Source organism: Plecotus auritus (genome assembly GCF_963455305.1).
Source record: "Plecotus auritus genome assembly, chromosome: 6".
Classification (NCBI taxonomy): Eukaryota; Metazoa; Chordata; class Mammalia; order Chiroptera; family Vespertilionidae; genus Plecotus; species Plecotus auritus.
In genome coordinates, this window is record NC_137773.1 from 109,226,685 (window position 1) to 109,253,910 (window position 27,226).

Here is a 27,226-nt window from a genome sequence, read left to right on the forward strand (position 1 = left end):
AATTTCATCATTTACAATTGCATCTAAAGAATAAAATAATAGGAATAAATTTAATGAAGGAGGTGAAAGACCTATACTCTGAAAACTGTAAGATGCTAAAGAAAGAAAATAAAGAGGACACTAATAAATGGAAAAATATACTGTGCTCATGGACTAGAAGGGTTAATATTGTTAAAATGACCACTAAGCAGGCTACAGATTCAATGTAATCCCTATCAAAATACCAATGGCATTTTAAGTTAACAGAAGTATAACAAATAATCCTAAAATTTATATGCAATCACAAAAGACCACAAATAGCTAAGCAATCTTGAGAAAGTAGAACAAAGTTGGAGATATCAGGCTCCCTGATTTCAAACAACTACAAAGCTATAATAATCAAAATAGTATGGTAGTGGCAAAAAACAGAGCCCAGAAATAAACCCTGGCTTATAAAATCAATTAATTGAAGGCAAAGGAGGCAAGAATATACCATGGAGAAATGACGGTCTCTTCAACAAGTGGTGCTGGGAAAACTGGACAGACATGTGCAAGAAAATAAAATAATATTGGACCACTGTCCAATATCATATACAAAAATAAACTCCAAATGAATTAAAAGACTTAAATGTAAGATCTGAAACCATAAAACTCCTACAAGGATACATAGGTAGTAAACTATTTGACATCAATATTAGAATTATCTTTATGGATATGTCTAAGCAAGTGAAATAAAAGCAAACATAAATAAATGGGACTTTATCAAATTAAAAAGTTCCTGCATAGTGAAGGAAACCATCAACAAAACAAAAGGACAATCTACTGAATGGGAATATATTTGCCAATGATATATCTGCTAAGGGGTCAATAACCAAAATATATAAGGAACTCATACAACTTAACACTAAAAAAACAAACTAAGTAAAAAATGGGCAGAGTACCTGAATAGACCTTTCTCTAAAGAAGGCATACATATGGCTGATAGATAAGCAAAAAGATGCTCAACATCATTAATCATCAAGGAAATGCAAATCAAAACCACAATGAGGAATCACCTCACACCTGTCACAATGGCTACCATCAGTAAATCAACAAACAACAAGCACTGGTGAGGATGTGGAGAAAAGGGAACCCTCATGCACGCTTGGTGGGACTGCAAAATGGTGCAGCCACTAGGGGAAACAGTATGAAGGTTCCTCACAAAACTAAAAAGAGAACAACCATATGACCCAGCAATCCCACTTCTGGATATTTATCTGAAGAAAACAAAAATACTAATTTGAAAAAACATGCACCACTATGTTCACTGCAGAATTATTTACAATAGCCAAGATACAGAAGCAACCAGGTGTTCATTGATAGACGAATGAAGAGGATATGGTATATATACACAATGGAATATTACTCAATAACTAAAGAATGAAATTTTGCTATTTGAGACAACATAGATGGACGTAGTAGGTATTATGCGAAATGAAATAAGACAGAGAAAGACAAATACTGCATTTCACTGATAAGTGGAATTTTTTTAAAAAGCAGAACAAACAAAACAAAACAAAAACAGATTCAGAAACAAAGAATAAACTTACGGTTGTCAGAGGGGAGGAGTGAAAAAGGTGAAGGGGAATATAGTCAACAATGGTGATAAGTTAGCATGGTGACAGATAGTTACTACACTTAGTGTGATGAGCAGTGTAAGATATATAAATGTCAAATAACTATATCGTACACCTAAAACTAATAGAATACATATAGTTAACTATCTATGTACTAGTGGCCCAGTGCACAAATTTGTGCACATTGAAAGGAAATTAATTAGAAGAAATATTTTAATATTGCTATTCGCCCTTTCTCTATAATAGAAGTGTCAACCAAATTCATGATCAACGACAGATGGAAACACACGCCTGTGATTGGCACCAGCAAGAGCTTTATATGTATCGCGCATATGCAAGTCAACTTAGCCTTTTATAGATATAGAATAAAAACTTGCTTAATTAGACCTGCTTTCTGATGTAGCTAAACTTTTTCCAGCCCAGTGAAGCACCCCAACTTCTCTTTCAGGTAATTGTCAGCAACACAGCAGTAAATATCAACATGAAGCAGATTATTATTGTAGATCACGCAGGGAGAACAAAGGGTAAATCAATAAAAAAATCTTAAAAAATATATATATATATACACTAGAGATATGGTGCATGAAATTCATGCACAGGTAGGGTCCCTAGGCCTGGCCAGTGATCAGGGCTGATCTGTGGGGTGACTGACAGGGTGGTTGAGGGGCCCCTGCTGGCACCTGCCTTGGCTAGCCTGGTGCTGCCCGCTTGCTGGCCCCAGCCCCCACCGCCGCCTCTCAGGGCCTGTGGACTGGGGGCAGCTCCTGTGTTGAGCGTCTGCCCCCTGGTGGTCAGTGCGCGTCATAGCGACCGGTTGTCCCACTGTTCAGTCGATTTGCATATTAGGTTTTTATTAATAGGATTAAAAGGCCACATACTGTATGATTGTATTTATAGAAAATGTCCACGGTAGGTAAATCCATAGAGACAGAGAGTAGATTAGTGAGAGGTTAGTATTAATGAGTACAGGACTTCATTTCTGAGTGATGAAAATGCTACATAGTTAGACAGTTGTGATGGTTGTACAAATTTGTGAGTATACTAAAACCCCCTGAAATGACTTACCCTTTAAAAGGGTAAATTTTATGGTATGTGAATTATAGCTAAAAAAACCCAAAAAACAAATATTCAACCCAGCCTACCAATTTGAGCATGACTGCTGAAGGAACCTGCTACCAATGGGAATACGTTCGCATCCTCAGGTATGCTAGGTGGAAGGCTGAGAACTCAGTGCTCAAAATGTCACGTATACGACCCTAGCCAGTGTGGCTCAGTGGTAGAGCATTGGCCTGTGCACCGAAGGGTCACTGGTTGGGGAGTGTTTGGGAGGCAGCCACATCAAGGTGTCTCTCTCACATTGCTGTTTCTCTCTCTCCCCCTCCCTCCCTTCCACTCTCTCCAAAAATATCCATGAAAAAAATATCCTCGGGTGAAACATCCTATCTAATAAGGAGGGAATATGCTAATTGACCATCACTCCATCACAAAGATGGCTGCACCCACAGCTGAGGCCAAGTTCCCTTAAGGAGCCTTAATGAGCAATCAGCAGGGACCTGAGGCTAGCCCTCCTCCGCCCCCGTGGGGCTTGACAAGGGACCTCAGGCCGAGCCCCCTGGCCTGGCATCAGGTTGGGGGACCTCAGGCCATGCCTCCTGCTTTGGCACCAGGCCAAGGGACCTCAGGCCACACCCCCCACCTGGCGGGGCTTGACGGGGACCTCAGGCCACGACCCCCACCCCAGCACCAGGCAGGGGACCTGAGGCCATGCCCCCCGCCCAGCGGGGCTTGACGGGGAACCTCAAGGTGTGCTTCCCGTCCTGGTGCTGGGCTAGGGGACCTCAGGCTGCTCCCCCCACCCCAGCGCCAGGCCGGGGGACCTCAGGCCATGCCCCCCCACCAGGTGAGGCTTGACAGGGACTTCAGGCCATGCCCCCCACCCCAGCACCAGGCCCGGGGACCTCAGGTCGCACCCCCCGCCCCAGCACCGGGCCAGGGGACCTGAGGCTGCACCCCCCCTGGCTGGCAGGGCTTGACAGGGGACCTCAGGCCATGCCCCCCACCCAGCGGGGTTTGACAGGATCTCAGGCCGTGTCCCCCACCTGGCAGGGCTTGATGGGGGACCTCAAGGCACGCCCCCCGCCCCATCTGGGAGACCTCAGGCCACGCCCCCCGTCCTAGCTCCAGGCCAGGGGACCTGAGGCTACGCCCCCTGCCTGGCGGGGCTTGACAATGGTGGGACTGGCCGGGTCTGGATCTAGCCCAATGCAGGGGGTGGCTGGGTCTGGGTTTCATGTGATTTTGAGGCACATGTGGGTAGGTGGGGACTTGACTCTGGGTCCCCCTTTTAATGTGCACGAATTTCATGCACTGGGCCACTAGTAGACTGATAATTCTTCAAGCTCATATGATTCAATATAACAAAATATTTCAACATTTTCCTCATCAATAAAGCAAAAATATTCCATTTATATATGTAAAATTGCTTTCATCCAACTTTTTAGAATTTGCTATATTTAAAAGGATGCTGTAAAAACTAGGTTTAAAAAAGTCAGACAGACTTATTAATCAGTGCGAATTTTGGAGATTTTTTTCTTACACTCAACCCTTCATCCCACAAGTATTTATTGAGCACCTACTATGTGCAAAGCACTCTACTAGGTAGGTGGATAGTGGCAAGCTATGCACTGTCATGTCCCTGCAGCTGCCCTGGAGCTGTGGTTGTGACTGGAGGGATATCAACCACAAACAAAGGAACAAGATGCGATCAGACAGTGAATGGTGACCTTGAAGAGCCCGAAGGGCATTACCACACCAAGGTGCCCAGGCTGGGGTCCTATTTGGGCACAGTGGGAGCCAACATGAAAATGCCAACAGAGAGATGGGCACGGCTCCTCCCAGGGGGAGTCACGAGCATGTTCTGTCTCTGAAACAGAAATCTGGGCATGTGATCCCCAAATCAGCCTTCCAAACACGAGTGGGCGAATAACACGCAACAGCACAGCCTTTTCATTTTATTATTTATTTATTTTAATACAAAGCTTTGGCATTAGCAATTTATGAAAAAATAAAATGTACTAAAAATAAATGCTTGTGTGGCATGATTGGTAAATGATGCACAAAAATAGGTTCTTTTTTCCCTTCAAGGCAATCAGTCAGAAAGCAGTTTGTTTCTTCTTTAAAACCATTCTACCCTAGGGAATAAAAGGAAAAGAGACAGGTCAAGCATTAGTTAAAGGGTAGTTGTCAAGTTTTAAAATAATAGAGAAAGGGATCCTAACTGACAGTGGCCTAGGGCAGTCCCTGCTATTTCCCAAGCCCACTGGGGAAGCCAGTAAGCCATCAGCATTTCCCTGAACTCAGCAGCTTCAGATCCCCGGTCACCTTAGAGCAGGGGTGGGCAAACTTTTTTTTTTTTTAAAATATATTTTATTGATATCTTACAGAGAGGAAGGGAGAGGGATAGAGAGCTAGAGACATCGATGAGAGAGAAACATCGGTCAGCTGCCTCCTGCACACCTCCCACTGGGGATGTGCCCACAACCAAGGTACATGCCCTTGACCGGAATCGAACCCGGAACCCTTCAGTCCGCAGGCCGACGCTCTATCCACTGAGCCAAACCGGTTTCGGCGGGTGGGCAAACTTTTTGACTCGAGGGCCACAATGGGTTCTTAAACTGGACCGGAGGGCCGGAACAAAAGCATGGATGAGTGTTTGTGTGAACTAATATAAATTCAAAGTAAAGGAGCGGAGGGGAGAGCAAGAGAACCCTCCGCTCTTTCGGCTCCGCGGGCCGGATAGAACAGCCGAATGGGCCGAATCCGGCCCGCGGGCCGTAGTTTGCCCACGGCTGCCTTGGAGTGTTAGTGTTACCAAAGAAATGCAGGGAACAGTGTAGGCTAACAGCTTCTTGTTTAAAAGGTGGGGACAATTCCACAACTGAACGTTTCCTGGTTTGAACACATGCTCAAACTGAGAGTTCTGCAATTTGTCGCTGTTGTTTTTAAAACACGCTCCTCCATTTTCCTCAAACAAGAATGCCATTATTTATTTTGAAATAATATTTAAAGAGCACAGACCTCCAGGGATGTATGGCTCTTATGGGAATTCCCCAGATCATGGGTATGTGTGCCTACACCAGGTGTCTGAGGTGCCTCAAGTCCTTTGCTGCTTCCTCACTGCCTTGGCTAGTGCTGCCTGCCTGCAGCCGGCACTATGGGCTGCCCTCCTTCCTGAACCCTGCGGGTCTGGTTCACCTCCAGGTTCCCAAATCAGGTCCCCAGTTCTGTTCTCTCTTCTCTTTGCTGAGTTCCAGGTCCGTATTTCAAACCATTATCTTTGTTACCATACAATTCGCTAACATTTCTTGATTTCATCTCCTCTCTTATCACCCTGACTTCCTCGTTCAATTTTGCATTTTTACCTCACTTATCTTCCTGCCTCCAGTCTACCACGCAGGATCAACTTCTCAGCCGCCAGGAATTACTTTTTGCTGAAAAGCCTTACACATTATGCACTGTTTACAAGAATAATGTTCAAATTCTAGAGTCTGCCTACCACTGCCACTGCCACCTACAGTAGACACATCAAACACATAACTCCCTGAACTGCTCAGCTCTTTCTTCACTTTGTGACCAATTATGCCTAGCCTGGTTCTAAGTCACTCCCTCCAGGAAGCCTCTTCAGCCCCTCCAGGAAAAGTGGCAGGTACCCCACCTGTGAGATACTGAGCTACCGAGCTCTTTTCTGGTGGGAATGCTCGGCTCAGATCAACACTGCCGGGCACTGAGCAGCATAGCCGGGCCCCAGGGCCCCTGTACACCCGGCCTGGCATGCAGAGCAACTGGCATCTAAACAATGAAACACCATTCACAGCAGCTTCCCATAAGCGCTAGGCTTTATTAACTACTCTAGTGCATAAGTAAGATACATTGTTCTGATAATATTTCCTCAGAAAAGCTGGATATCAGATATGAGGACTTTGAATGGGCAAATCAAAAATTTTAAACTTATTGTAAACTAATGCAGCCATAACATTAAAGGTACTTCTGGAAAAAAAAAAAAAAAAAAGTCCACTGCCAACAACAGTAGAGAAGTCCAGTCAAAGGTCCCACTCCTTTTAATCCTCTTTTTGCCATAATGTTTTTAGAAAACCAAATTTGTCATCTTCACCCACACTGGCTGGAGCCCTTAAATGGCTCTCTGGAGCAGCCAGAGACAAGCGGTGCAGGGAAGGACTGACCCAGAAACAACGGTTTTAAAGCCGTGCTTTGCTTCCGATGGCATTTCTCGGGGCCACTTAGGCTGCACAGGCCTTAGGTTACTCCTCTGTATATATCCCAGGCTCAGAGAGACTAAAAGGAAAAATAAATACTCAGATGAAGAAGAGGGTTCATTAATCAGCTCGGGCAAGTTCAAATCTTTGCTGGCATTGCTACAAGAAAGGCTCTCTCAGAAAAATAAACAAAGATGGGTGCTAGTGTGAGCAAAAAGTTGAGAACTAAAAATTTAATGTTCTTTAGATCAGTGTTTTTCAAACTTATTAATGGATTGTAAATCAATGTACGAGCTCACGACTAGCATTAACAACAAAGTACTGAACTGATCAGAGTACTGCATGAATAAGGAAAATGCCTATGAAATTTCTGTTCCAGCTGTATACAGGGGAGTCGTGGGTCACAATGTAGAATGGATCTCACAGTGGGAGATGGTCTAAAAAGCCCCCTTCCTCTGGCTCTGAATGCTCCCAGGAAGGGCCCATTTGGGACTCTCTGCTCAGGAGGGACTCTCAGAACCGGAAGGAATCTGAGACTTCCGCCTGATGCAGGACCTGTCTCTGAATAGCTCCAGCTTTGTAGCTTCTGTCTGATAAGCAGGTCCTGGTGAGCTCACTAGCCTTTCAAGACATGCCAAGTCATGGGGGACAATTCTGACAGACAGAAATTCTTTCTTACGTCAAGTGGAAATCTACCTCCCTGTGGATGTCTCCAGAAGATGTCATGGTAAGTGTTGCTTCTGTGAGCCCCAGGTACTCACCGGGGGACTGTTCCGAGTATTAACAGGGCAATGTGGGAGTAACAGCCCAGTATAGGAGTAAGGAAGGTCTTGGTAGGGGCTATTCTCATCTTTGGGAGTCCTTCCAACACCTGGAGACACCTCTCATCTCACCCAGGTTCCTCTTTTTCTAAGCTAAGCTTTCCCAAGACATCAAATCTTGAATCTCCAGACCCTTTTATATTGAGATGTGTCAGTGTTCCTCTTAAAGTCTGAGCAGAACAATTCAGAAATATTGAGTGGAGAGTAAACCAGAGACATCAATTCCCATGACCCCTTGGAGGACAGCTCAGGAGGGTACTGGGAGACAGCCCAGGCCTCTTGCCTGCTGCAGAGCTGGCGACTGGGTCTGGGGCAGTGTTACAGGATTTGACATTTGTCCCTTCATCATGCTAACCACAGCCGACTTATTCCTCCTGCCGAGACTGTTTCAATCTTGAAAGTTTGGGTTACACTCCTCTGCAAATTTTAGGACATGATTTCCATGAATCCAAATCTAGGAACTGAGAATGGGCTGTAGAGACTATCTAACTCATTCTTCCACTCAACTCAAAATCTCTCCTACATCACCCACAGATTTTACTTATAACTTGTTCCAGAAAAAAAAAAAAAAAGGACAATATTTACTTTTCTTCTGTTGAGAGGAAATCAGCTTGATACAAATATAAGCCTGTAAATGCTAGGCTTTAACAAGGTTCATTTGAATAATGAAGTAGAGGAGAAAACCTCCTTGGAAACGGAACTTCAATAACCTTGCTTACTTAGGTACTAAGAAACAGAGGCATGAAACTCAAATATATAAAAATACATTTACCTTGGTTTATTTGCTTCTTTGACTACTATCCTGTTTATATTGCAAAGTCTCAAAATTCACTAGATTTGCAATGTTAAAAAAATTAAAAAACACAACTGGTGATGGTTGAGTACCTGGAATATTTCATCACAATAGGAGTGACCCCAGGTACATGGACTTTTGATTGACTTTTGATTAAGCCAATAGCATCAAGCCCTGGGTAACCTTGCAGAGGTGGTGAGGGAGATGGCAGTGTGTTCACCCCTGGGGACAGCAATCCTCAAAATCTAGTGAATTTTGAGACTTTGCAATATAAACAGGATAGTAGTCAAAGAAGCAAATAAACCAAGGTAAATGCATTTTTATATATTTGAGTTTCATGCCTCTGTTTCTTAGTACCTAGGTGGAAGCCGAGGCCCGCCAGGCAGTGCCACATGCCTGCCCTTTCATCTGGACAGTGCTGCTTCATCTTGCTCACAGATTTTCACAAGTGACTCGACTGGGTCTAGGTCTGGCTTAAATCACAACACAAGTTCAGTGTAACACTGTCAGAAGAGTAAACTGTAATAGAAAATCATCTTACAAATGAATGAGGTTACCTAGAAAATTAAAAGCGAACTATTAAGTTGCAAAGGCAATCTCATTTTGGTTGTAAGTTTTTGGTAAAGGCAAAAAGGGAAGTAAGATAGATTTAAAAATTAATTAATGAAGAATACTTACAAATTTATTTGCTAAAATAAACTTTTCTCTGGAATTAAAATTTTTCATCAACATTTTGGGGAAAGAGACGTTGAGTGATTATTATCTCCTACAATTAAAAAGGCTTTTAAAAATTAAGTAATTCATGTTATAAAAAAATCAACACAATAGGAGAGAAAAACACTGTAAGTCTACTAAATTAAGATTCACCATTAATATTCTGGTGACCATCTTTCATGCATCTCCCCACACTCTCTCACACTCTCTCAATTTCTCTCTTTAAATGGGATCATGAAAATCATCTTTCAGGATGGTTTTGATTGAAGGCACAGAAATAATATTCGAATGAATAATTGCAGTATCAATGCTAATGGGAGAAAGGTTGGACTAAGACATGGATCTAAGATCTATGACTTAGAGTCTAAGTCATGCAGGCATTTATGCATGGAACGGAAATATGATGTCTCAGGTACTTTGATTTCTAACAGATAACATGTCTATTGAGCATTCTCTAAAATATCTGATGTATGAATTGAGCATCTGGCTGATTCTGAGTGGCTGCAAGGTGACCATTAAATCACTTTAAAATTTTCTAAAAGTGCTCATAGTGACACTATTTGCTGTGACTAGTTTTCACTCATTTGTGAAATCACCTAGTCCGATGGGTCAGCATGGGAGGAAGCAAAAGAGGTGATTGCAGGTGAAACGAATATTTCCCTCCAAACTGCGGTTTGAATCACAGGCACTCACAGAGCTCTTATGATTCTGTAATCTATTTCATGAAAGAAAATGATAAAGGCAGATGGCTTGTCATTTGCCAAATGATAAAGGCAGATGGCTACCTTACTCACAGAACTTAAAAAAATCTCAGCGGAACTGATGGGCTAACATTTATTGAGCACTTATTATGTACTAGGCACTGTGCTAAACACTTTAGGGGCTAATTCTCACAACAACCCTATGATGTACTCCTACCATTATCCTTGTTTTAGGAAGGACTAAAATGAGCTTCTGATAAATATAACTTCCCAGCTCAGGGAATCATATTCATGTATGTCTGCCTCCAGAATATGAGCAGTTAACACTGTGCTGTTGAAGTAAAACTGCATCAGCTGGGCCCAACAGAAACAGCCAGCTGGTGACCTGTTGGATGAGGCTGAAAGGATTTGAAGGTTGAAGAATGCCTACTGACTATGACACTGCCCCAACACGTCATCCTTCAGGAATGCCAAGGGCACTTCCTACAAGCATCTAGCCAGCAGATCAGGTGAGAGGTAATAAAATCATGTCACTGAATTGGAGGTTACTTATCCATAGTTTCTACAGCTGAACAATGAGCATTTAATTGAATCCATAGCTTGGTTGGTTATGAAATGGCAGACATAACTGAATGTGGGCAGCATATGAATCCCACCTGTACCATTTATGTTCAGACTAGCGGCCCAATGCACGAAATTTGTGCAAGGGGCTTGGCCCTCGCAGCCGCAGCGGCTTGCCTTGGCCCTTGCAGCCCAGGCTTTGTCTGGAAGGTCATTCAGCTGTCTGGTCTAATTAGCATATTATGCTTTTATTATTATAGATTTGGGCAGTGTCCCAGGGGTGCTCCCGTCTTGAATTAGTTTGCCTGAATACTGGTAAATGATCGAATATTATCCTACAGTAAATGCCCAAACAAAACAAAACAAAACAAAAACAAGTTTTCTATATCTTACTCCTATGGAAAGCTAATCTTGGAAAATCACTGGATCAAAATGTACTGGAACAGTCATCTAACCCAATGTTCTATCCTTTGAAAAACCTCTCACCTACAGCAGCCCTGACAAGTGACATCCAGCTTTCTAGTCCTGGGCACTCCCCACTCTCCATGGCAAACCCCCTCACTGGTAAGTAGCCTCCGACAGATACTCCTCCTTTTACCAGGGTGACGTTTGCCTTTCTATAACCTACTCTGTGGTCCTCATTTTGTGCTATGGATATACAGTTTACACTTATTCCCTCCTCCCTTTACTCCTGACAGTTTTCCCGATTGCTTCTTTGCCTCTTTCTTGCAGGCTAAACATCCACGTCCCTGTTCCTTGACCTTCGGCCAGGTTGCCAGTGCCCCACCCAAAGCCCAGTGCGTCAGACTCCAGGTAACGTCCGACAGGGAAATGGCCTTTAAAGAGGGGGCTATTCCTGTCAGTGATCAGGACACAAATGTCTTTACCCTTCAGCTGTACTGATTCCCTTGGCATTAGCGTCACATTGTTGATTCACTCTAAACTTGTGACTAATGAGAAGCCCTGGATCTTTTCTCAGGTGAGCTGTTGTGGCTGAGCGAGGGGAACTCCCAATCTGAGTGACTGTTCCTGAAATAAATGGTTTTGCTAGGGGCGATCCCATCAGAGTCAGTATGAAACTGGTGAAAGCCAATTCTCACCACCTTATTAAAATTTCTCTACATATTTTCCTGGGATCTGGCACATGCAATCCAAAAAACAATTTGTTACTTACTCATTAGCATTCAAGCTAGCTGTGGCTCTGATGATCATGTAGCAGAGTGTGAGAGCACTGAGGAGGCCAAAACTGGCAATAATAAACCATTCTTCTGTTGACAAAGGAAAGGGAGGAAATCACTCTGGGGAGAAGGCTTAAGTCAAATCGATGTCAACATTTCCCTCAAAAGCAACGACGCAGATGTCAACGGAGGTGTGAGCCCAGACTGGCTCAAGGAAGTGAAGCAGGAGGAGGTTTGCCAGAGAGCTACTAACTGGAGAAGGTTAGTGGAAGGAGTGGTGAAAGCTGCAAGGGAGAGAGGAAAGCATGGCCCACATATTTCTTCCAGTTCAGGTCCTGAGGTCTGTGAGGAGTGTGGCCATCAAAAACCGTGTAGTGAAAATATGTATATAAAACTACATGGATGTAGATTTCTTTACTTGTTAAATTAAGTGACAGTAAAGTGGACTAGCCATACATGAGACTTTTCCTTCTTCATTTTGTCACTTCTGCACGGTTATGTCATTCATTCTTGAATGGCTTAGAAATATGCAGCGGTGGTTTCCAAGGGTCCTGTGGGCAGTCCGCAGGCTGGCCTTCCACGGCATTCGCTTCTACCTTCTTTCCTCTTATGCATGGGTCACTCGAGCCTTTACTTAAAAAGCACATGCTATTGGTGCCTCCCAACGAGGACTGCCCTTCCCCATCCCAGCGCTGGAAGCAGCACTGGCTGGCCTGGCTCTGTCAAGCTTTAGGAGGAAGGTAGGTGATTCACAAGATACTTGGCCCATCACAGAGTTGAAAGCTTCTGGCACACAGAACTCTAAGGATTTTTATCTAGTCTCACTCTAGGTCCAGGAAGTCAGTTTATATTTTCCCTAACGTTTCAAAGTCTGTATTGCAACTTTCCAAATACGGTATTTACTGAGAATCTTGAAAATAACCTGAGAACCAATCTGACATCCTAAAAGTCTGAACTCTCAAATGTTTTCTAGAGTATACACTGACTAGGGCTGGCTTAACCAAGTGTCACACAGTAAAACTCCTACATATCTGCATTAAGGCAGAGAGAAGAGATTCCTGCTTGAAATGACAGCTGTTTATATGCAAAAGCTGTGCAACTTGGATGTTTCTCAATCTGGTTTTCATGAATCTTACAACTTTGCAAAACAGTGTGCGCCTAGGAATTTTTCTAGAAGAAGGTGATTGTACTTTCATTGGATTTTAAAAGTGGTGATCTTTAATTCTCTGCCCACCTTGGTTTAGATTATTAAAAGACTTGGCAAAGTCATTCTTTTTAAATAACAATGCAGCAACTGCTCCTTGGATTATAGATTTCTCATTAGAGTGAATTTATGAGGTTTTTAAGTAAAAATAAACATTCAAGAACCCATACAAAATGCACTATTTTACACGCATATATTTTAAGTTAGGAAAAATGTATGCTGGCATTTAAAAAAATTAAGAGATGATTGGTTATCAGTATCAAGAAGCTTAACACAGCATTTTAATTTTTTTTCTACTTAAGAGACTTTTATACAAGGTAAGGAGACTAACTTTTAGAACTTCAAAGTCCATGCTTTTGATTTCTGAGTGTACCATCCATATATGCGTGGACTTTCAGTGATAAAAACTAGTAATCAAAAGGAAAAAAAACACCTATATCGTAACAATGCCGGATGGGCTCAGGGGTGTTTTAGCAAAGGTCCACTGCAGCCGGGGTCTCGTCACCTCTGACCCTCAGGGTGTATTTAGCACAGTGCCTTGCACACAGTGGGCGCTGTCTGAATGCATTGTAGTTACTATGGTGCTACAGAGTTTCGAGGGAAAATAGAGGCAGCTGTGGCATAATTTAACCACATGAATTTTATTTATTAACATGCATAAATTCTTCTCACGGTGATTAATTTGATAAAGTAGTATCTTTTATCATCAAAATAGAAAATTTTGAAAGGACATTTCTACATAAAATATAGTGGAATAATCAGTACTTAATGTTGTAGTAGGTGCTCAATAAATGTTGATCAATGAAAGGCCTACAAAAATTCATAAACAAACAACTTTCATCTCTTTTCTTACTACTTGATCAATTAAAAAAATGTAGAACATAAAACCTAAATACCAATGAAGAAAAATATGAAGTGCTGTTAAAATAAATCACTTGGATATGGTCAGAAATGAGTCAAACCATATGGAAGACTAGTTTTACTTATTGTATAACTGAACGAAGTCTCCTTGAGTTTAGACAAATGATAGAATAAAACCTGGCAAATCATTTTCTAATAATTTCTGGTTGCTGAGAAACATATATACATTAATTGAACAGTTCACACGAGTCTTACTATGTGAAGGGAAAAATATTTCTTAACAGCTTTACCACTGTATTGATTCTGAGTTAAGCGGAGTCTCATTAGGTTTAGGGCTTGAAGCTAGAGGCAAGCAATAGCACATTCTGGAAAAGGCAGCACCAGAGTGGTGATGAGATGAGATGACGAGTTGTTAGATGAAAATAACAAGGAAAGAACAGAACTGAAGAAAACAGCTGACTGGCTACAGGTGAATGTCCAACAAGGCACATGCACACCCACCAGCCACTCACACGGACTTAGGTCTGGCCATCAAAACACTAGATTGCTTCTCTTTTGTCAATGGTTCGGCAATGATGACATCACAACTAGCCCAAGAGCATTTAAGGCAGACTCCCCATTGGCTTTTCTCCTGCCTTGTGTACAATTATACCAAAGAGGTGAGTGCCAAAACACCGAACTTCATACAAAGTGCGAAACACAGTGAGCAGCAATAGGCCACCTCAGCTAATCCTGAAGTTGTGAATTTTTTGGTTCAGATTCTGAATTAGCTTCTCAGGAGGCTGTGCAGCCTGGGAACTAGAGCCTGGTGCTCAGTCACACCCTCCCCCATGCTGCTGCCCTCCTTCACGGCCCTGCAGGGCCTTCTGAAATGCCTGTCTGCAGCACATCATTTCAAAACATGTTTATAAACAGCCACTGAGACAAACCTCTGAACAATTGCTGGTCAGGGCAGCTAGTCATTTAATTCCACACAAATACACAAGCTCCCTTTTATAAAGCAAGTTTCTTATCTCCAACAGCTGTTTTAACAAAAGTACCCATTGGTTATGGACTAAGTCACTGTCCTGTGACTAACTCAACTCTCCTCCGGACTGTCAACACACCAAACAGCAGCAGCAAATCTGCTGTTCGCTGGGCACAGGGCCCACTTACTTGTTACTGCAATGTTGATCTCTCCCGTCCTCGGAGTGAGCTCCCCATCCTGAGGAAGAGGCGAGATCCCCGACGTTCGAAGCGGCTCGAGGCCGAGGGAGTTGTCGTTGGCGAGGTCAGCTAGGGCTGATCTTCGGTTAACTGCCTGGGTCCTGGTGAGCCTTTCCATATCAAGCACTACGTTATCAGTGCAGGGCAAATTTGGCTGCAAAATATTTCCAGATTAAAAGTACTTGTAAGAATAACAATTTCTAAAGGTTTGACACTGTGTTGAAATGACTTCAAGTTTTTTCCACATGATTTCCTCTAATTTTTCTCCCCATCTACCTTTTCCAATCTCACCCAAGAGGTTTTCTTTAAAAGAAAAAGGTAAAAAAAGAAAAAAGAACGAGGTAATTTCCTCCTAAAAAGGGTACGAAGGAAAACCAAAATCCATTGCAGAACCAAGAAAATTGGATTACATCATGTTTATAAAGAAACAAGAACCTTGTGGATGTGGCTCAGAGGCAGAGCACATCTATATATATAAAAGCCTAAGTCACTGTTACGACCAAATGACCGGACCAGTTGAGCAGTCACTATGACATGCACTGACCACCAGGGGCAGATGCTCAATGCAGGAGCTGCCCCCGGGGGTCAATGCGCTCCCACAGCCAACGTCCTGTGCCCGTGGTCCACCCCCTCCCCCTGTGCATTAATTCGTGCACTGGGCCTCTAGTCTTAGTATAAAGCTGACCAATAGTCAAGGGTGTAACTTTGGCTCAATGCTCAAGGACAGCAGATAACATACTAGTAACTTCTCTGTAATGCCCCATTTATCTAGTCGTCAGTTTTAAAATATCTTCCTCCTTTAAACACAAGTAAAGCTTAAAACCAAGAGCAGATAATGCTGAAAAGACTTTTGAACTGTAAGAAAACAGTTTCAAAACCTCAGTGTCTAATCCTGGAGAGGCATAGAGCTGCCTTGGGGTCAAAGCTTACCAACTGAAAAGTGGATAGGCAAGTCTTCTGATTTAACAATATGGATGTTTGGTTTCCCTAGCAACCGTCATCCTTTTAGCCGATAGCAGATAGCATATTAGAAGCAGGGTTGGGAATGGTGACTGAGAGCAGCTTATGAACAGAGAAGTGACAGCCAACCAAACCTCACACAAATAGCTCCCTAGGCAAAAGAATTTCGTTCTACATCACCCCAAAGCCCAACTAAAAACAGAGCACAGTAATAACTGGGGCTTATAATGACACAGTTAGGTTTATTTTTTATTATTTTTTTTACATACAAGGAACCCTGGTAGCTTGTAATACATTTTAGAAGGATTTTCATTAAAAACGGAGGAAAAGTATTAGCAGTTCAATTAGGATAAAAAAAAAAACACAAACAAACAAACAAAAAACAACCAAGGAGGCTGGAGGCACCAAAGAGGCTAAGTTAATATTTTCCACAGTGTCTTCCACATGCAGACACTATGGCAGCTCTATGTTAAACCCCACAAGTGGGGGAGACGTTGTCCCCCAAGGGACATGTGGCAATGTCTGGAGACATTTTTATAGTGTGACTAGGAGGCCATGCTCCTGGCATTTAGCCGAGGCCAGGGACCCTGCGAGGCAGTCCAAGCGTCCATGGTGCTGAAAACCCTGTTCAACTATGTCAGTGACCTCTGAAGACAGAAGCTAAAAGGGGAGGAATGTCCCTTTTAGGGCTGCACCTGAACCGTCTCCTGAGAGCATATATCAAACAGGAATGCTTAGGCCTGCTTTGGGCTGCCAAGCTAAAATGGGGACTTCATCTGTTGGGTCAAACTAAACTTTTTGCTCATAAGGAGATTATCCATTCACTCTTTTTTTTTGAGACCAGAAAATAAATAAATAAATAAATATATATATATATATATATATATATATATATATATATATATATATATATATATTTTGTCTAAAAAGCAACAATCCTAGATATATACTTCTCTTAATGAAGGAACTGTAACTGTAGGAAGTCTCTGGGGTCCTCGCGGCTTAGCGCCCACTCACCCGCCAGAGCTGGAGAGCTCTTTGTGCCCCGACCAAAGCCACTGAGAGGGCCAAGGTTCGCCCAGAGTTGCCACCGCTCATCTTCACTGCTGCCACTTACCAATGCCCAGGAGAATAAAGCAAAATTCAAGAGGAAGGAACAGAAGTGATGACATAGTTTTATATTATGCTGAATGCAGGAAAAATTGCTACTGGAATGAAGCCAAACATCTACATTCTGTTCCTTTTTCCAGTTCTTCCCCACACGCCCATCACCCGACAGAGGCGCCCTTGGGGGACCAGCACAGGCCTTTCTCTTTGGGAGTTTCCTGAGATGGGCTGGAAGAAAGGCGCTGTCGGACAACCACGTCTGGCAAAGGAGCCAGTGTCGTCTCGTGAGAGGTAACTGTCCACTTGTGCTGTTCAGTTACACTTCGAGATGATACTACACAAAACAGGCAACATACCACAATTCCCAGGGCCTTCAAAATGTTAAGTTTGCACATAGGACAGGTACAATGTTCACTAAGCCAGGGATCCACGCAGGACTTGTGGAAAACATGCCTATAAAAAAATTGAGAATTGTATCAGAAATTATATACTAAATAACTATTAGGTCAAAGTGCAAAGAAACTGTATTAACATATAGCTGACAGAAAATCTCCTAAGTCCAATCTATTTATATAAAAGGCTAAGTGACCGACTGTCTGTCCGTCCGACTGACTGGCCGGTACATACAAAGCACACTGGCAATTTAAAAATAAATGTTGACTCACACATGCGTGATACATATAAAGCTCTCGCTGGTGCCAATCTAGACCGAGTAGGAATATTCCTACCTGAACCCGTTTTTGGACATGGTCAGTTATATGTTGCTTTCTCTTGAGTTTGAAGAGCGTGTGACATTAAAGTTATAAATACTTCATCACAAGGGAAATCAGTCAAGCACTCTGAAAGTGTTTTTACTCTTAATGTGGTGCACAGGGAGATATTAGAATATGTTTAATCACTTTACCAGTCATTGTTTTTATCAATGTTGTGTTTGTATCATGTTTTTGTTGTTTTTCTATCATGGTTTTGTTGTTGTTTTTTATCATGTTATTGTTTACTTATTATTAATCAATTTGTAGATTACTTTCATATACACTTTACTAATTTTCTTTCATCTCTGACACTTCTATTATAGAGAAAGGAAGGGCAAATAGCAATATTAAAATATTTCTTCTAATTAATTTCCTTTCAATGTGCACAAATCTGTACACCGGGCCACTAGTCTTATATATCGATGAGACTGTATAATGAGAATTGATAAGTAGTATTTGGCTGTTTGGTCTTTTATTCCACCAAATTCCAAAAAAGATTTGAGTTAACTTCCTTAACTTAGGAAATTAAGAATGAAAACAATGAATTACACTTTATAAATCGGTTATGTTTTTTATAATGGTTAAAGCAGAAAAGTAGAATTTCAGAAAGACAAATAAAAGTTAAATGAAAAGAGTTCTCTGTATCATTATTAATTCATTTCATGGAACTCTGTTTAAATGTCATTTAAACATTACTTAAAAAGACTTCTAAGCAACCTTATGCTAAATGTCTGCACAAGTTACAGGGTAGCTGGGACTATTTTTAGGGTTGAACTGTATTTCAGAATCAGGTAACACTTAGCTAGCAGTTTCAGCTATAATGTTAAAGGGAGAGAGAGGGGAGGTGATTCTCTCTTATTCAGGAGAGTAGAAAGTCACAACCTGGTGATTAAAATTAAGTCAGCCACTGAGGGTTTTACAACCCCAGAAAAGGAACTTGTGTCCTTTGGGGGGGGGGGGTGGGGAGAAAAGGCATGAGGGAGCTACAGCAAACACTGTTCTGCTCAAGTGCCCCTCACGGCAGCTCTGAGGGGCTGAGATGCAGGCGTGTGAGTCGGGGGCCTGGCCAAGCAAACATTCCAGGTGCCTTGGGAGGAACTGGAATTTGAGTCTTGGGATAAGATGAAAGAAATTCTGAGAGAGATATCAAATTGAACCATGGTATGTTTTAAAATGTTAATTTGTATCTAGCTTATAAAGTTATATACAGCTATTTAAAAATGCAGTTTTGATTTCAACAAGAGCTGTATAAACTCACTGCCTCAATTGGGATTTGAAAGAACTATTTGTGCTGACAGCTTCAGCCTGAACAATGCACACCCACCTATCTACTACCCACGCGGTGGCCTTGCATCCATTTTTCGGGTAAGAAGATCTTGAAGACCGAATTTATCAATCTAACCTGAAGCCTGCAAAGGATGCACTGAACCAGAACCCAATAGTCCCTGAAGGCTTTTATTTAAATCTGAAGGTTTGTACTTAAGAGGTTGAAGTCACCAAACAGTAGTTGAGATCTAAATTTTGGGTGTCCCCCCAACATGTAAACACACTTTGAATCGTTATCAATTCCAATGTTTCTTCCCTTTCAGATTTAACCCATTGGAATTAATGATTCAAAGTGTGCCTACATTTCTGGGGACACCCTGTACATGTGGTATTCATAAGGCATCATCTTGCCCGCTTCTTGCTCTTCGCATCTTCGTCTGAGTGCTCCCAGAGGGAGATGAAGGCCCCTGAACACAGGCACCCTGAGCGCGTGCTCGGAGTGGAGACTACCCCTATAGCTGTCAACTGTGCCCAGCTGGCTGCAATTTAACCAAGACCAGAACTAGGCTTCTATTCTTTTTGGGGATAAAGACCCCTTTAGGTTTGACATAAAGGACAGATCTTCCCTTACAAGGGTGCACCTGCCTAATGCCTGGCCTAGGTTTCTGGGAAGACCATGAACATCGAGGGTTTGGTTAGTGCTGGGGAATGGGGCAGGGAGGGGCTCTAGGCAGTTCTAAGTAGGGTGGACAATGGACTTTGGCCGGGTGACAGGTGACCTCTGACAGGCCACTCTGGTGCAGGGATGGGTGGGCAGCTGACTTAGAGCACATGTTTGTGGGGACCTCAGTTTAAACCAGCAGCAGTGGCCTGGGGGTCAACAATGGTTTGGCTCTTGCCTTCCACTCTCGCCAGCATTTTGGTTTCCCCTTTTTTGTCCTGCCTTTCTTTTCTATTTCTGGTTACTCAGGAAGAACAAAATGGTATACTCCCATTGTTAATTTTTAAAGCTGTAAGAGCTGAGTATTTCCTGCTCATCTCTTCCTTTAAACCTTAGTTATAGATTTTTCTTATATAGGGTTTGTTGATTTAACAGAAAGTGCTGGCCCCCCTGCTATGGGGCAGCCTAATGAAGGACAACAAAGACTACCTGGTTCTCAAGGTACAAACTGAGAACACCTTCCTTCCTTAGATAAGTCAAAATCCAGAAGAAATACTCTCTTAAAAAAGTCCCCGACCTTTTCCTTATGACTGTCCATCCACCCATGGCTTCTTAGCCCCAATTCCCACCCATCAACTAGCTGCCCCCCTTGCCCCATAGCACACCACTCTCTTCTGAAAATAAACCCCAGAAACTTTCCTCTTCACCTGCTGGCCCTTCTGACACAAGCCCATCCCTCTCCTGGGGGTCACTGACGGGATCTTGGTGAGTAACTGCCCTGTACTTGTTTCTTCTCTTCACCAGTCATTCTCTTCACCCTCTAGCTTCCATCTACTCAGCTCTACTGTCTCACAAGCTCAGCCTGGCCATTCCCTTCGTCCGGGCAAAGCCCTGTGACTACCACGGTCTGACCTGGGCAGATACTCTTTCCGACTCCCAGCTGTCTCCTCTGAGAGCTGGGGGTGGGGGTGGGGCGTACGGGGAGGCTGTCTGAAGCAGTAAGTGAAACACTGTATACATGGAATACTTAGAGCAGCATCAAGGACGTGCAAATGAAAGGTGCTACTAAACATACATGCAGGGAAAATAACATGGACATTTCACACGGTATCACAGTAAATGGTCAGAGCACCTGAGCGTGCCTGGCACCAGTGACCCTTGCCAGCTTGCAGTGGCCACAAGCATCCAGACGCCTCAGGGGGTGACACCTGGGGCCAGACTGACCTTGCAAAGAAGTCCCTTCCCACTGTTACAAAAGACTCGATAAAATAATAAAACAATGAAAATATACACAAAAGCAGAGAAGGGCCCTCCATGTTGAGGGCTGAGTGCTGTCCCGGGATGGAAAGCAGGGTGTGTTCAGGACAGGGACATGTGAAAAGGACAAGCAGAGCAGACTTCAACAAAGCCCTTTATTCCTGTAAGAATACTTCGGGATACAGAATGCGAAGCGCATGGCACATAAAGAACAAAACCCACAGTCCTGGGATACGGTGCCTCCCCCTTTCCTACTTCCCACACGCTGCTAACTAGAGTGAGCGGAACAACGCTGGGGTGGGGTGAGGAGTCTACAGTGAAGGTGACTTGCTTTCACAGCTCTGCAGCCTCTTGGTGCCGTGCAAGAACCTGGCAAATATAAAAGGATCCAGGATTATTCAAGGTCAGACACAAGCACTTCCCCCGCTGGGCTGGCAGCAGACACTGTTGTAAAGAGGCCCTCCCTCTGAGGCGGGGCAGCATAGGGCCACATTGGCCAGCAGCCAGATGACTGACCCATTTTAGCTCTTAAAGTGGCATATGTTTATCCACAGTGCAGCACTCTGCTTATGGAAACTATTTTTATCTTATAAAAAATGTGGCTGACCTTTAAATAAAAGAGGTCTAAGGTGAGTTTTTCAGTTTCTAAGGCAAGTTGGCTAACATCCAAAGGATGATCAACTTAATCAACTGACACAAGTAGGAGGTCCCAAAGCAACACCAACAGCACATTAATGTGGCAGAAGGTGGAAAGTAAAGGCCATGCACAAAACCAGCAACCCAGGAGCGTGCTCTCTACAGCGGAGAGTCAGTCCAGGCTCCACACAGGCTTGTTAACCCTGGGGACAGACAGACAGACAGACAGACACAAAAGCACCTGGGCTCAGCGAGTGCAAATCCCACAGGGGGTCTGGAGGTGGGTTTGAAAGCTATGAGAACAGAGCAGGAAGGGCCTGAAAGCTGATGTGAGCAGACAGAGGAAGAGGACGGGGGGACGAGGGGGGGGGGACAATCAGAGCAGACCCCTGGGGAAGGCGGGGTGGCACAAAGGCCATCAGAAGAAAGGATGGGGAAGCTGTAAGGGTGGTGAGGAGGCAGGTGCTCATGGAGGCTGGGTCAGGAAGCAGTTTCAACTGTCTATTAGCCACTGTTTTCTTTCTGAAGTTGATGGTGACGGCATCTGCCGACAGTGAGGAATAAAGGAACGAGTGAAGGTGTTTAAGGAGAACAAATGCAACTGAAAGTGCTCTGTGAGGACCAGGGAGAGCCAACCCGGGAAAGGGCTCTGCAGCACCCAGAGGCAAGAGGAACCAGAGCTGCCTGGCAGCAAGAGTGAAAAGCAGCAGCAGCAGAGTCACACCTCTACTTGGTGCCGGAGACCTGAGCCCGAGAGGAAGGGCAGGGTGCCCAGGCAGAGGGGACAAAGTGAGCAGCAGCACAAGGCAAGAGTTCATCTGAAGGTGCTTGAGAGGGATCTATTGAAAAGAGGAGGCTGGAGAAGATTTGTAGTAAAAATGAGCACTTGTGCAGCCATCCTCTAGGGCAGTCTCTACTGGAGACACCCAGAATTGTTACAGTTATGTGCGGGGGGGTCGGGGGGAGTGCTCCTGGCATCTACTGGCTGGAGCCATGGATCCTGCTAAACACCCTGCAGTGCACAGAACAGCCCCCGACCCCCAGCCCAACAAAGAATGATCTGGTCCCAAATGTCAACATGCCAGGGCTGAGAAACCCCGTTCCAGGCCAGAAGTTGTCAACTTGGGTCCCACAGAATGTTCTCAATGCAGTTAATTTTCATTAAACCCCAGAATCGTGCATTGTTACCATCTCAGTGAGGTGACATGTTTTGCTGAGCAGGGTGTGCAGTGTAGCTTAGAGAAAGCTACAACTTAAGATGTAAGTCTAACAACCTGCTCCAATGCAAAAAGGGGGCTTGGACTCACAGGCAGCGCAGAAGTGAGCGGTGCCCTAACTATGGGTGTAAAGAAATGCCGCTAAGTTTGCCAAAATTCTGATACTCAAAAACAGAGCACAGCCCTGGCCGGTGGTTCAGTGGTTAGAGCCTTGGCCTGTGCCCCTGGAGGGTTGTGGGTTCGATTCCTGGTCAAGCTCAGTTGCCGGTTCAATCCCCAGTCCCGGTTGGGGCACGTGCGGGAGGCAAGCAATTGATGCCTCTCTCTCACATTGATGTTCCTCTCTCTCCACCCTCCTCCCTTCTCTTTTACTCTCTCTAAAAATCAATGGAAAAAATATCGAGGGAGGATTAGCCTAAATAAATAAATTAATTAATTAAAAAGCAGGTAACAGCTGACCACGCTTTATCACGTATCCTGCCGACCTTTTCCTGATTTGTATTTGTATGTGTGTCTCCTTTCACCCCATGCTTTAGACTGTAAATGACTACAGAGAACAGAATACTGGAAATGCATAATTTAATTTTCTATAGGACAGCTCACATTTAATTTTATAGGTTTACCTTCATATGTAAAGTAGTTATTCTTATGTTTCATGATTTTTTAAAACATAGATCTTTCTAGGCTCAAAATAGACCACTTTGTGAATAAGTAAAATAATACCAGTAGCTCATGGAGACAACTCCTATTAATTATTTTATTCATTCCCATCGGCATTATTAGAGGCTCAGCATCGTGGGGATGTGTTTTAAAGCAAGGGAGAAGGAAGAGGAAAAATTTTTGATTTTAGGCTTCTCAATAGGTACTTCCCTATTTTTCCAATCAATAGTTGGAACCATGTATCTTCATGTTTCACATTCCCAGGCATGGGGAGCACCATGCAGGGACTGACACGCTAAGCCAGAGAACGTGCTCCTGTTAGGCACCAAAATGCAGGTGAACACCTCCCTCTGAGGCAGGTATGGCTCTGTGCCAGGGGCCCAGCATGGCAGCAGACCTCCATATCTGCTCTGCCATTCCTTCTTTTTTTTTTTTTTTAAAAAAATATTTTTATTGATTTCAAAAGGAAGGGAGAGGGAGAGAGAGATAGAAACATCAATTATGAAAGAGAATCACTGATCAGCTGTCTTCTGCACGTTCCCTTACTGGGGATGGAGCCCGCAATCCGGGCATGTGCCCTGATCAAGAATTGAACCCTGACCTCCTTGTTCAATGCTCAACCACTAAGCCACACTGGCTGGGCAGCTCAGCCATTTCTGAATAGCATGGCATTGGCAGGTACTGTTGGCTTCACTACCAACCATGGGGAGAAAACACTAACCCCTTACAGGACACTGGGAACGTGAACTGCACAGAGCAGAGCACCTGCCCCGGAGATGGCATGCAGCACCCATCCAGCCCCCACTCTGCAAGACCCGGTTCAGAAAAGGACAGCCAAGGTCCCTAGGGCTCTGGCACCCCGCCCACTGCTGAGGCATTATCAGAAGGACTAGGGACGTGCAATGATTCAAGGAGAGGAATGGTGGCTAGTTTTGAAACCCACAGAATTCACAGAATTAATATTTTTTTCCTTCATGCTTTCTAGACTACAGAAGTGGCCAAAGGTCATGCCCTTGTGTTTCTCCTAACTAGAGAAAAACGCTTGTGCAATCAGTTCTGGCTGGGCCAGCACAGCTCCCACTAACTGCAGCTCCCGCTCCGCGCAGGGTGCAGTCGGCCTCGGCCTGCAGGAAAGCCTGGGCTAAGGCGGCTCTGAAAGCAGTCGGCATCTCCACTCTGAGGGAGACATACACACCACCAGCAGTGTTTCTTTTTAAACCAAGGAGGTTGACATACTTGCAGGGGAGAATCCGGACAACATCATTCTGCTTATAGCTCTCTATGCAGACGGCACAGTGATCAAAGTCTGGGTCTGTTTCCTGAAATCAAAGCATAGGAACCAAAGTCAATCTATTTTGTCTTTATACTATGTTGTAACAATTAATACTAATTCTGTTTGTGTAATATCTTAGAAGAATTCCAATTTCCCCCCCTACAACACATCATCTGTGCACTGTATTGTGTTCATCACCCCAAGTCAAGTGTCTGTCCCTCACTGTTTATCCCCCCAGACCCTTTTCTATGTCCCCTTCTCCCCCCGAATTCTAATTTTTTTCAAGATTCAAATGAGCTGTCACCCTGACCATTTTCCTATCTTCTTCCCGAGTCCTGCTGCATCGCTCTTCTGGTCTAGGAGGTGTCACTGCTCACCAGGAGTTGCCTGTGGCTAAGTACAGGCAGAAAAGATGATGAGCCCCCAGGAGATGGCTCTTTAGAAGCCCGCCCCAAGGATGGTCGCAGATTTGGGGTAGAAAACTCATGGCTCAACTTGATCTACTGGATCTTCATCCAGACTCAGGAAGATGCAGCCAGGTACTTGGTCATCCAGAATAACTGATGTCCTTCCTTCTCTGGTTTGGGGACGGGTTTCCCTGATTTGTCATTAAACAGAGCATTTCCAAGAACCTAAGCCAGGAAAGGTGACACTGTTTGTTCTGTCACCACCACTTGGACTGGAACTCAGGGGTGAACTCTTGGCAGATCTAGAAGATATGCACTGAGAAGAGGTGTTGGCTCTAATGAGGAAGGAGGGCAGGGTGCAGCCCTCCCTCAGTGCATATCTTCTAGATCTGCCAAGAGTTCACCCCTGAGTTCCAGTCCAAGTGGCGGTGACACAACAAACAGCGTGCTAGCCTGAGAAACAAGGTAGGGTGAAATTAATGTGGCAGCTGAAGACCGGGCCAAGAGAGCCCCCCAGGTTACAGTGCAGCTGTTGTCATGCTGCTTATATTTTCTGCAAGTGGCTTTACCTTTTTCTTTCCCGAGTGTACAGTGAAGTTTACTGACAATGCCTCCACCCTCAGGAGCTGTGTCATGAAAAATCAAATGTGGTGGTGTGAAGGCAATAGGAATAAAGGGGAGTCAAGGCAATACAGTGGTAAAACCGAGGTTGGACAATAGCTGAAATGATCCTTCCAGAGCTCTTTGTTAAAACATTACAGTGGGTGTGTGGCAGAAGATGATTTGGCGTTATGCTTCCGGAGATGCATTTTTTTTCATTCTAGATAACCGTGACTGTACGGAATTAGGGCCTAAGTTTATGTTGCTGTTTTGTCCTCATGGAACAGAAGCAGGGCTCTGGCATACCTGAGATCTGAGCTGGGAATTGTAGTGAGTGGTCTTAGCCACAGCCTCTGTCACTGCCTCTCTGGCCCAGTCTCCCTACGCCATTAGGCCCGACCCTTCTTGCCAACTGCTTAGCCCACACTAAAGCCCTTGTTAACCGAGACTCCCTTGAAATCTGGATCTCTAGGTTTCCATTTAATGATAAATAAAACACAAAGGAGACCTGGCAAAGTCTGAGAAAGCATAGCAAAAAAACTGCAAGAGAAAGAGAGTTAGTTACCTACAAGGAGCTTCCATAAGACTATCAGCTGATCTTTACAGAAACATTTCAGGCCAGAGGGGATTGGCATGAAACATCAAAGTGATGAAAAGCAAGGACCTACAACTAAGACTGCTTTACCCAGCAAGGCTCTCATTTAAAATTGAAGGAGAAAGAATAAGAAACTTCTCAGAAAAGAAGAAGCTAAAGGAGTTTGTTACCACCAAACCAGTATTACAAGAAATGTTAAAGGGCCTGCTTTAAAAAGCAAAAGAAAAATCAGAAGAATAAAAGAAAAATAAATGGCAATAAATATGTACCTATCAACAATCACTTTAAATATAAATGGCTTAAATGCTCCAAACAAAAAACATAGGGTAGCTAAATGGATAAAAAAACAAGATCCATATATATGCTGTTTACAAGAGACCTACCTCAGAACAACAGATACACACAGACTAAAAGTAAAGGGATGGAAAAAGATATTTCATGCAAATGAAAGGGGGAAAGAAAAGCTGGAGTATCAATACTTATATCTGACAAAACAGACTTTAAAACAAAGGCTATAGTAAAATACAAAGAAGGTCACTATATAATGATAACGGAAGCAATCCAACAAGAGGATATAACCCCTGTAAATATTTATGCATCCAAAAAGAGGAGCACCTAAATATATAAGGCAAATCATGATGAACATAAAGAGAGAGATCAACAGCAATGCAGTCATAGCAGGGGATTTCAACACCCCACTGACATCAATGGATAAGTCTTCCGGACAGAAAATCCACAAGGAAACAGTGGCCTTAGATGACACACTAGATCAGATGGATTTAATTGATATTTCCAGAGCACTTCACTCCAAAGCAGTGTTTTAAGTGAACATGGAACATTTTCTAAGACAGACCACATATTAGGATACAAGCATCTTCTCTGACCATAATGGTATGAAACTAGAAATCAATCACAAGAAAAAAACTGA

At 43.6% G+C, this 27,226-nt stretch overlaps 1 protein-coding gene across 4 annotated transcripts in view; it reads right to left on the reverse strand.

The window, feature by feature from the left end:
* RNF130 (ring finger protein 130) overlaps positions 1-27,226 on the reverse strand; it is a 132,635-nt gene that overhangs the window by 18,395 nt on the left and 87,014 nt on the right. For 2 of the 4 annotated variants that reach the window (XM_080673107.1, XM_080673106.1), the window contains 5 exons: positions 24,660-24,742; positions 17,331-17,427; positions 14,857-15,061; positions 11,633-11,726; positions 4,596-4,786 (listed from right to left, as the gene is read on the reverse strand). In XM_080673107.1, the coding sequence (XP_080529233.1) occupies positions 4,771-4,786; positions 11,633-11,726; positions 14,857-15,061; positions 17,331-17,427; positions 24,660-24,742 (495 nt within the window). In that variant the 3' untranslated portion in view covers positions 4,596-4,770. Of the gene's footprint in view, positions 1-4,595; positions 4,787-11,632; positions 11,727-14,856; positions 15,062-17,330; positions 17,428-24,659; positions 24,743-27,226 lie in introns of those variants that run through there. The other 2 variants (XM_080673105.1, XM_080673104.1) reach the window with 2 other exon arrangements.